Source organism: Echinops telfairi, unplaced genomic scaffold (assembly GCF_000313985.2).
Source record: "Echinops telfairi isolate 266 unplaced genomic scaffold, ASM31398v2 ScPeMD7_1;HRSCAF=3_0, whole genome shotgun sequence".
Taxonomy (NCBI): domain Eukaryota; kingdom Metazoa; phylum Chordata; class Mammalia; order Afrosoricida; family Tenrecidae; genus Echinops; species Echinops telfairi.
This window is the reverse complement of record NW_022103896.1, coordinates 45,440,559-45,452,289: the sequence shown is the minus strand read 5'-3', so window position 1 is coordinate 45,452,289 and position 11,731 is coordinate 45,440,559. Positions and strand designations below refer to the sequence as shown.

General features: G+C 38.4%; 1 protein-coding gene across 1 annotated transcript in view; it reads left to right on the top strand.

Annotated features, from left to right (window-relative positions):
* Window positions 1–11,731, top strand: part of CIBAR1 (CBY1 interacting BAR domain containing 1) — a 26,448-nt gene that overhangs the window by 1,495 nt on the left and 13,222 nt on the right. The window contains exons 3-7 of the mRNA XM_045288056.1: window positions 62–296; window positions 4,031–4,099; window positions 5,439–5,540; window positions 9,058–9,063; window positions 10,696–10,800. Of these exons, the coding sequence (XP_045143991.1) occupies window positions 62–296; window positions 4,031–4,099; window positions 5,439–5,540; window positions 9,058–9,063; window positions 10,696–10,800 (517 nt within the window). The remainder of the gene's footprint in view (window positions 1–61; window positions 297–4,030; window positions 4,100–5,438; window positions 5,541–9,057; window positions 9,064–10,695; window positions 10,801–11,731) is intronic.

Sequence of the window (11,731 nt, the reverse complement as noted above, 5' to 3'; positions counted from 1 at the left end):
GAGGAAGCCGGCTCCTCGCTCACCGGGATCGTTTTGCTTTCGCTGACACCTTTTTCTCTAGGGACGCTCAAACCAGACAACTGCAAGATGCTGTCACAAATGTGGAGAAGCACTTTGGGGAGCTGTGCCAAATCTTCGCGGCGTATGTGCGGAAAACTGCCCGACTGCGAGACAAGGCAGACCTCCTGGTGAATGAAATCAACGTGTATGCCTCCACAGAGACCCCCAATTTAAAGCAGGGCCTGAAGAACTTTGCTGATGAGTTTGCCAAACTTCAGGATTATCGACAAGCCGAGGTACGGAGCGAGGCCACCGCGTCATTGGTTGCAATGTGCCTGAAGTAGAGGATGAAAGGAAGCCCGAAGACCCTGCCGCCTTGCCTTCTTGCTCCATCTGTGGAGCTGAGGTGCTGGTGAGCGCGCGCTCCATGATAAACGTGCAGGTTCTCATGTCTTGTAACACTGAGTCTAGGAAGGGGAATCATTCCGTGGTTTCTGTTACCATTTTCAAACAAATGGTGAACCCCTTAAATCTTGAGTTTCCCCCAGTCATGTCCTATTTGGGGACCCAGGGAGGGGAGGGCATGTTCAGGAGATGGTTAAGCTCAGGCTTCCCAGGAAGAAAAGCAGCAAGGCGGCTGCCTGCTGTGCATGTAAGTATATTGTAGAGTGTGGCTGGAGATGCCAGATGCTGAGAAGGGTATGTGAACAAACGATCAGACAGGCAAAATGCTTCCATGCGCTGGGATTTGAGAACTATTTCATTGGCAAAACCAAAAAAATGTTTAAGCAATTGCTGCATGCCAGTAGTTCCCCACTCGCTCCCTGGTGGCCGTATGCTCGCTGACCACGTGTGTTTTGGGCTTTCAAGGTAGGTTTGGAGGTCAGTAGGTCGCCAGGCCTTTCTTAAAAGGCATATCTTCAGTAGACTCAAGCTACCATGCTTTCTCATTAACCCTTTGTACCACCAGTAATTAGACTCTCTTTGTGAGTTTGAGTTTTGTTTTCTGTTCTCCTTTTTTTTTGGAGCAAAGGTAGGTGTGACTGTTTTCTTCCTAAAAGCCTATGTGTTGTCCTTTATATTTGGTATAGTGTGTAGGCTTTAAGACACAGAGGAACTTCTCAGAAGTCGCCCAGTTAGAGCTGCTTTGTTCTTGGTATCCTTTTCTGCCTTCCTACCCCCTTCCTCCCAGACTGTTTCCCGTCGGTGCTTTGGGCCTTTTATTAAACCTAAAACAGACATCTCATTGATCACAAATAAACAAGCGAGAGTAACAGTCCTTGAGCCTATCATTGCTATCCACAACGAACGAGACCAGGAGCTAGAGGAACTCAGAAATTCGAGGAGTCGTTAATTAGATGTGGGGGAAGTATTGAGTTAGCTGGTGCCTCTCGATGTTTCGTCTATAATAAACAAGCTGTTCTCAGTTACACGTGAAAATGGGAGATTTAACTGTTTAAAAATAATTTCTATTCAGACCACCCTGTCATCCATGTTAGCCAATAATTTCAATTTCCTGTTTTAGAAAACCTATATGCTATCCAGTAGCAAAGTGAATTGATTTTCATCTGTTCTCCTTTTATTTCCCGTGCTTACAAACGGTGGAGGTGCTAATGAACAGTGAAATGAACAAAAGGTAGGCTACAAAAAGGAGAACAGGACGGATAATCCGTACACTGACGCATCAGTTTATGGATTATTGCAAATGGTACGGACTAAACTATCCTGCATCTTCATGGTCTAAAGTCTAGGGTTCCGAATATTTAAATGACTGATGGGGGCTTCTTTCTTTTTTTCTTTTTCCACTTTTCGTAAACTCTTTGAAAATGAAACATTCACAATATATTTTGTTTCTAGAGGCAACAAAAAAATCAATATGAATTGAAATCCATTCACTCATTATAAACATCTTTTTTTTAAAGCTTTTTTTCCTGCTATAAAAATAACACATGGGGGTGGGGTGGGTGGGGAAAAAATAGTAATACATGTTCATTTTAAGCAATTAATGGTAGGCCATCTTGTGATTTCTCTCTTTAGGAAAAATTTAATGTCCAAGAGAATTATTTTTCTTATGCTACAAAGTTGTCTTCTTTAATGTTTCCTAAGTGCCTTCCACTAATGGTATATTAGTAAGAGAAGTTACTATGATAACTGTCATGTTTAAGACACTTTAATTCTCAATTTTAAAAGGGAATCAGCTGCCTGGTGTGGCAGCTCAGCAACACAAGCCATTCGCCTTATTGTCCAAAGACCAGAAGCCCACTGCCACGGAGTTGACTCTGACTCCTTGTGACTGTTCAGAGTTTTGAAGGCAGAAATCTTTCTAGGAGCAGACAGCCTCATCTTTCTCCTGCAGAGCAGCTGGTGGGTTTGAACCAGGAACTTTGTGGTTAGTAGTCCACCACTTACCCTATAGCACCACCAGGTCCCCAGATCTTATTCTCTAGGCTTTGCTAAGGAACCCTGGTAGTGCTTATGTGTTGGGCTGCTAACCACAAGGTCAGTAGTTCAAAACCAAGAGCCACTCCCTGGGAGAAAGATGAGGCTTTCTATTCCCTTAAAAATTGTAGGTTAAGAAACAAGGTCACCATGAGTCAGAAACAACTCGATGGCAGTGAGATTTGAGAGGCTTTGCTAATTCACAAATGACTTCTTAGAAGAATTAGAATGGATCAGAGTGTTTTAGACACTCTCTCATTTGAGCAGCTTTAAATATTTCTGCTGTACTAGATCATTCAGTTTCACTTTTCTTATCTGGAACATGGAGTATGTTTTAGAAGGAGTCTGCAAAAGGCATCCAGCACAGTGCTAATACACTGAAAATGTTAGCTGTATTAAAATATGAGAAGGGGAGACGCTGGGCGGCACAATGAGAAGGTGCCAGAGTACTAACCAGAAGGCTAGCAGTTCAAGCCCACACAGAGGTACTGAGAAAGAAAGGTTTCCCCTTGAAAACCTTTGAGGAGCTGATACCAGGGCTCAAGTAGAAAGCAAATGTCTTGAGAATGATGATGGCAACAAATGTGCAAATGTGCTTGACACAATGGATGTATGTATGGATTGTGATAAGCGTTGTATGAGCCCCCAATAAAATGTTTGTTTTTTAAATCTGAGATAATCTTAAAACTTGCCCCCAAAGCTGCTACTTCAGGGGCGAAGAGGACGGTTATGGGATCCTTGAGAACCACTACTCTGCTTTGGGCTTTCACTCTCCCTGCCTAGATTAGCCAATTTTACTGTCCTTGAGTGTAGAATTTTAGTCTTCTCCATTTCTGATAATCCTACCATGAGGGGGCTTCAAAAGTTCAGAGAAGCTCATCCAGTACCAAGAATTGATTCATATGGGCAGTATGACTTCTTGTTTATTTCTTTAACCTTAGTAATACATAATGGCTTTACAATGATTGCAGGAGCTCTAGTGGTGTGGTGGTTAGGAGTTGGGCTGTGATGCCCAAGGTCAAAAGTTCTAAACCACCAGCTGCCCCATGAGAGAAAGGGCTTTCTCCTCTTGTAAAGAGTCACAGTCTCAGAAACTCACGTGGACAGATCTGCCCTATCTTGTAGAGTGGCTATGCGTTGGCATCAACTCAATGTCAGTGAGTTTGGTTTTTGGTTTTAATAGGGTTCAATAGGTGAGTGAGTGTGAGTTGCAATAATGTGTATCAAATTAAAAGCATTGGAAAAACATCCATGTTCTAAGTTGTATTGCAAGCCACACTTATGGGTATGTAATAATAAATGTCTGTTAGTAATATGAGAATGACTACTCATTTAACAAGAAAAGTAATGTGTGGAAACTTTTTAAGTTTGCAAAAAAAAAAATTCTGTCTTTTAATTCCATTTGTCCACAAACTTTTTGAAGTCCTCTCATATTTATAAAGATAAGTTAAACAGTAACAACTAAAAAGTTCTTAAATGTCTGTATAGTAGTAATAAAGCTCAGAGTAAACAGCACACCTTTCGATTCATTTATATTTCAATGTGTCTGTGATTCCTTTCGGTTATATTCTTTTGTAATCATTTTTAATAGGTTGAAAGACTTGAAGCCAAAGTAGTTGAACCTTTGAAAGCTTATGGAGCCATTGTAAAAATGAAGCGGGTAAGTATCTGTTTTCTGTCTCCTGTAGTATTCTGAGAATGAGTATGACGTTTCTATAATTGTCCTTTTAATGTAAAGTACCAAGTAGTGTTTACTCATTATTTTACATATTCTGAAAAATCACTTCTTAGAATTTGGCAAATAATGAAGTATTGTTAGTGAGATTACTGAGTATACTACTATGGTAACATAAGATATCATATTGTTTATTGTGGGAATTTTAGATATTTAATATGTATGGTCATACATATATTGTCAGAGCTTTCATAGCAAAAGGAACAGCTTCTGGAGACTGGCAAGGTGAGGAGGCCAGTGAAGGAAAGATAAAGCAATGCACTAGACCGTTGGTGGGTGTTAACTCGAGTGAAATAAAAGATAATAGTTCACAGAGAGAGGAGAGAAATCAAGGAGTGGGTAAAGAGAAAACTATTGGGGATTTGATTAATGTAAAATCCCATGTAATTTACAATTAAAAATTGGGAGGGGAGCTATTGTGTGTGTGTGTGTATACACATACATACACACACACCATATATACTCGTGTATAAGCCAAGTTTTTCAGCACATTTTTTATGCAGTTTTTGTGGTAAAATTAGGTGCCTTGGCTGATATTCTGGTCGGCTTATACTCGAGTATATATGGGTGTGTTATTTTACTAAATAAATATAAGTTTATATTTTTGCGTTAAAGTAGTTAATAATATTTAAACATTAAAAAATAATGTAGCAACATTGTTTTTTTAAATCAGTCATATGGGAATATTATTTAAATGCAATAAAAGTATCCCATTTTAAGAGTTTACTGAGTTTTGACAAATGGCACACCAGAGAACCACGATCAATAATATATGTATGCTTATTGGTTTACATATTTTTGGTTATAACTATAATATTAATATAATAATATAATATATAAATATAATATAATATTATTATATTATCATAGCATTGAAAAGACATTAAAGAGATACACACACACACACACACACACACACACACACCTTTAAACCAAACCCACTGCTCTTGAGTCAATGATGGTTCATCGGGCAACCCTACTCAGGGTTTCCGAAGCTGGAAATCTTTATGGAAGCGGAACGTTTCCTCTTTCTCCCATGGAGAGGCGAGGGGGGTTGACGTGCTGACCTCGCAGTTAGTGGAGGCTGATTGCTAGTCCCCAGCATCACCAGCCTCCTTACGCATAAATACATCCTTATCATGCATTGCTCATAGTTACTATGCGTATTATGAAGGTGCATCAAACAAACCACTTTCTGCTAAACTTAAAATCTCTTATTTCTTAACTTCAAAACTTATATTAACAAAAAAATGCACTTCTGCAGGATGACCTCAAAGCAACGCTAACAGCAAGAAACCGAGAGGCTAAGCAGTTAACTCAATTAGAAAGGACACGTCAGCGAAACCCATCTGATCGACATGTTATTGTATCCTTTGAATTTTGGTCTATAAAAAATGTTGTGTAAGGTATGTCATACAAAAGTCAATGAGTACAGAAATTAGCATTTCTATTTTTAAATACATGGAGAATCAGAATATAAAGGTTAAAAAGAAACGTGTGTAGGAATTATAACTATAGCACTTAGCTAATTTTAAAGATTCAATTCCCCTATGATATCTCCCATAATGAATCCATGGTCCCCCTCAAAGGGCGGAAAAACAACTTTTAAATACAGATGCCTTTATTAAGAGTAAATTCCAAATCCCGAGGTTTCTTCCACATTAAGAAAAAGATAAAAAATAAACCTCACTGCCATCAAATCAATGTTGACTCAGGATGAACCTATAGGGCAGGGTGTGGGTTTCCGAAACTCTTTAACTCTTTATGAAGTAGAAAGCCTCATCTCTGTCCCCAAGAGCAACTGGTGGTTTCAAACTGCTGATCGTGAGGTTAGCAGCCCAGCACATAATAAGCACTAAACCATCAGGGCTCCTTCCACATAGCAATGATAAAATTCAATATTAATTAGAAAATTAACTTAAAAGACAACCCTAATAAACAATATCCACTTCTGAGAAAAGGAAGGAATTCTCCCTATTTCATTGGTTTATTTAATAAAAAACAACACATGATTAAACCTTATTTATGACTTTTGGCAAACGACCGTCAGGAAATTTAAGAGCACAGCTGAGGTGCCCAGCTGGACACTAGTGAATGAGCTGGGAGTGGCTATTGCAAGAAGGTTCTATGAAACAGGACTGTTTCTTAGACTAGAATGTGCCTTATTGCTGGCTCAACAAGAGACTAGCAATTGGCACCTGGCTAGTTGCCAGCACACGGAGTAGGTGGGATTGTATAATATACGCTAACGTATCCTTGCTGCTGCTTTTACCCATTCCTGCTTACATGTCCCACCTTCTTCCTTAAAGTTGTTTCTGCCCCGCTTCGCCAGGAACCATGTAGGAGTAGCTCTCCATGGGCATTTGTGGTAGTAGAACACCTCCATGCCTGAGGGAGTCCCCACAGCAGTGATTTGAGGTATACCATTCACCTGGTCATTCTTCCTTTAGCTCAACAGTACTTAAGCTCTTCTACAAAACAAAAGTAAGGCAGCCTTTGGGCCAGGACTATCCATTAGAAGCCAGGATAAGAAAGTCTAAATGGTATTAAGGATTAAGGTCTTCGAACTATAGATTATAGAGGGTCTATGTATTTTAAAACTCAGATAAACCAGAAAGTGCTAGAAAATGTATGACTGATGACTAGAGAACAAAGCAGGGGGTAGGAGATGTTACTAGTCTTTGAAAATTGAGCCAAAGATAAAAATTTTTGTCTGTAGAGGCGGAAGCCTGACGGCAGGGAAAAGCTAACATGGCATCCTGAAGTCTTGGCCAGGTTGAAATAGGGGTATTGGTCCCAGCACTAATCATGGAAATGAATCTAGTCTAAGATTCAGTTTTCTGACCTCGTCGCTCTACACTATAGAGTCTACAGTAAATACTGCTGTGGAGAAGGTGATCTGACTACAGATGAAGCAAGTCTGTTGAAAGAAATGCAGCAGCTGAATAGATTATTGCAGCAAACATCCATAGCTCACTGGCAAAGTTGTGCAGTTGTGGTTGTTGTTAGGTGCTATTGAATCGGTTCCAACGCATGGTGTCCCTATGTACAACAGAGTGAAACACTGCCCAGGCTTGTGCCATCCTCACAATTGTACCTATGTTGCACCCATTGGGTCAGTCAGTCTCCTTGGTGGCCCAGCCATTTTGTCAGTCAATCTCCTTAAGGGCCTTCCTCGTTCTCACTGTCCTTCTACCAAGTATGATGTCCTTCTCCAGGGACTGGTCTCTCCTGACAACATATCTAAAGTATATAAAGACGAAGTCTCACCATCCTAGCCTCTAAGGAGCACTCTGGCTATATGCTGCAATCATCCAAAGGATTTTAACAAAAATCCAGCGATTTTAACAACCTGAGAATAGAAAATAAAGGACAATCTTATATAAATGTATTCAATATAATTATATTCAATTATTGGATCATTGCATTTTTACTGGGATACCCACTGCCATTTTTTGGGTTCCTGTAAATCTTTACAAGAGCAGAGAGCCTCATCATTCTTCTTGGGGGTTGCTGGTAGGTTTGAACCGACTACCTTGCAGTTTACAATCCCAATGCTTACCCAATAGCATCACCAGGATAGACTCTGAAAATCATTTGACTCTTTATTCAAAGGAAATCTAGAATAGTTTAATATGTACAGTAAAATGGAGTCATTCTAGAAAAGGACTAACAGGTTTTACCAATTACGTAGCCTGTCCAAAATTTAAAAGGCAACTATCAGTCAATGGGGAGAGGAAAGATAGGAATCAAAGGTATTATAAAATCCTAGTTACATCTTGGGGCACTACCTGTTCATTCCACAAGGCCCCAGGTAGCTTCTGAACAAGCTTCCTATAAGATGGTTTGAAAATAACAGTCTGGCCCCGCCCTCTATAAATCATTTTTGTACTTGTGACTATTTTAATTAAATATACCGTTGATCCAATTCTTGGGGTTTTTTAACCAAAAGAATTTCCTGCTCACATTGTTGCCCCTAGAATGTTAAATAATTTCTAACGAAAAGAAGAAATCTTAGCTATTCCATTCTCTTTGCTTTACTGAAAATAGCTGTGTAATTTGGGGGTGAGATGCTGTTCTCCAATACATAGCTTTAAGGCTTTCAGAAATGAGTAGGAATTGCTGGAAGGTGGTAGAGTGAGGTACAGATGTCCCAGCTATTTCTGCTGCTTTCCCACCGTTTGTCCGAGTTTAACTAACTACTTGACCTTTAAAACGTAAGTATTGCTAAGTGGGGAGAGGAAAGACATGAATCAAAGGCATTTGTTAATGAATCGCATCACTTATAATAATAAACCTTATCAGGAAATTATTCTACTTGAATACACTTTGTAGGAAATTAGTTGACTTGGTTATTCCCATTAGCAAAAGGTTACCATGCCTCAAGTAACTGATAGAACATTTTTTCATATTAATAAATGTTCTAAACACCACTTTTTAACTTTCACATTTCCTGCAACGAGGTTAAAAAGTCTTTGGGATTTCTTTTTTTTATAATTCAACACACTAATTCCTTTAAGTCTTTGGGATTTCAAAGAATCCCAAGCCCAATACTATAGAACACTGCTTTTGATAACAGGTTATAAAGCTTCCCAAACTATAATAAGACATTTTCCTTAGACTCTTGCATTGTTTTGTTTTTTGTAAAAACTTCACACCCTACATAACGAGAATACATACATTTTAACAGCTCTTTTGAGGTGTAAATGCTTAGTATCTTAAATCTGTGTAGCTGAGTTAGCTTGCTTGCAAAGAGTATGGTTTGTAGTTATACAAGATAGCCTACTTGTGTGTATAATTATAGATGGCTTAGCAATTTTTAATTTGCTGAAAAAACTTTTGTATTCTTTTTGAAATGTATTTTTCCTTTATAAAAAATTCAGTCACAGGTGGGTGATAAAGTGCAGGACCAAGAGATGGATCCTTACAGTAAATCCCTTTTACTTGTTTCAATTTACATGTTGTCTTGAAAAAGCAAGCCAGGGCAAGTGGCAAGAATATTGGAATCTCAGATGTCACAAAACTTACACTATTGCATATCCTCCCCACCATTTTACATGATGACTTGTGATACTTTTAAGGACATGAAAGAGTAAAGAAACAAAACTGAATTAAGGATAACTTAATCAGGATTAGAATGTTCCTTAGAATCAGTATAACAATTTTAAGTGTTTGGGGGAAACTCTTGCCGTAAAGGAAGACATAGTGCTTTAAGAGAAATGCATGATTAGACTGGACATGTTGTACACGTTGATATACTGTAGCCACCAGCAGCAAGTGGCTTTTGGGCTCTAGAAATGCAGCTACCCTGAGAAAAATTTGTGTTTTTTTTTAATTTAAATTTAATTAGCCACATGTAGCTAGTAGATATAATATTGTGAAGTTAAGCATTACACTTCCATCTCTTTTATTCATTACTAGTATATATTCTTGGTAATAAGCATTAATTCTTTCAGAACAGGAATATTAGCTTGAAAGAAAAACTTGCCATTAAGAATTCTATGCTAACAAAAATATGTAGTATATCTATCCTCTACCTGATTAGGATATTATAGAATTAGAAATATTTAATGTATTTGGAGACAGTAAAAGTTATCAAGGTGGTGACAAAGGGAGACTCCAGTTACCTATACTCTTACTAGCCCCCAAAAGCTCAATGTTGGAATGGTATCATGAAAACCACAGCCTCTCAGTTTGGAGGATAGCTGTTGATATTTCTATGTGCCAAGCACTCTCCTTAGTACGGTACAAAGATGGTTCCATTTGATCCATTCAGCAATCTTAAGAGATACCAAACCAAAACCAACCTCATAGCATCCAGTTAATCCCAGCTCATGAGGACCTGACAGGGCAGGGTAGAATTGTTCCCTAGGGTTTCCATGGCTATAAATCTGTAAGGGAGCAAACATCTTTCTCCGTTGGGGTGGCTGTTGGTTTTGAACATATAACCTTGCAGTTAACAGCCAAGATGCTTAACCCACTATGTCACTAGGCCTTCTTCCTATGAGATAAGCATTATTATATTTTATTAGGAGACTCAGTTTATGAGAATTAAAAATACTTTAGGTTAACTTCCACCTAGAGCACAATAAAAAAAAAAATTTTTTTAAAGAAAAGATGATAATCACCAGTCCCTTCCTTTTTTCTAGGAAGAATGGCTAAAGGAAAAAGAGAAAGAACGTAAAGGATAGTAGATAAGGGGCAAAGACGGTGATATCTGTGACAACATTTAGAAAATAGAAGAAAACATTCAAGGGTGATACAGCAAAAATGGCTTACAAATGGGCAGTGTTGTGTTTCGCTTTTGAGATCATAAATCATGTCATTTAACAATTCTACTTAAAGTTTTTTGTTCTGCATGTGCTTATTATATAATCCTCGTCTGCAGCAAAATACAATATTAAACAACCAGAGTCTTAGGCCCAAGAGCCAATACAGCAATGATAGCATTTCCCAGTGATCTCAGTTGAGTGGCTCCTCACTGCATGTTCTTGTGTCTTTGGTCGGGGTATCCTGAATAGGCAGAAACGGAATTACAGAGAGCGACAATGGATGCCACCCGAACAACTCGGCATCTGGAGGAAACGATTGACAACTTTGAGAAACAGAAAATAAAGGATATAAAGGTAGTGGTGTCACTGTCAAACTGAAAAATTATGCCTTTCATTTTATTTAAGATCATGGATATTGTAGTCTTACTCTGGATTTTAAACCCATAAACAGTCTTTGCGAAAAAGATGGTATAAGTCAAAACATAACAAATGTTACTTTCAAAAGGAAACAGACAATAGTATCTAAAGAGGGTACATTCCCAGCCAGAGTCCAGAAACTTCCTTTTTCACGAATACGATTTAATCTTGAGGAAATAACACCTATTGTATTTTTACATATCAGGCACTGTTCCAGGCTCTTTACACAAGTGATCTTCTGATCTTCACAGCAACCCTGTTAGAATTAGATAGAGTATCTATACACTGTAAATGAAGAATTTGAGTTTCAAAAATATGAGATAACTTACCCAAAGTACTATAACCAGAAACTGAGTTTTTTTTAACAGTTTTATTGGCACGTATTTTACATAACATATATTTCAGTTGTTCAATTATAGACTTCTACAAGTTAGTGTTCATAATTTTAGCTCTGATACTTTTCCCTTCACCATATTTGAATTTTTTAATTGTCATCTTTGGATCACACAAGCTGGTGTGCTTCTTCCGTGTGGACTTAGATGGCTGCTTGTTCGAATACAAGCCTTTAAGACCTCACACATCATAATAGATTGATAGCCGAGCACCATCTACTTTCTTCACCACACTTTGCTGTAGCACCCTTATATTCAGTGATCCTTTCATAAAGCTCAGTATCGTTTCATGAAGCAGGGCCATGTCATCAAAACTAAGTCTTCTTGGGGCTAAAGTTAATAGGAGCCCGGACTCCATCTTCTTGTCCATGAGGTTTGTACATCTCAGGTTTACTTTGTCGGTCATAGTATGACAAAATCACAACTGCATCAATAAGCCAATCAGCAACCAAACAAACTGAACACCCACACCATCC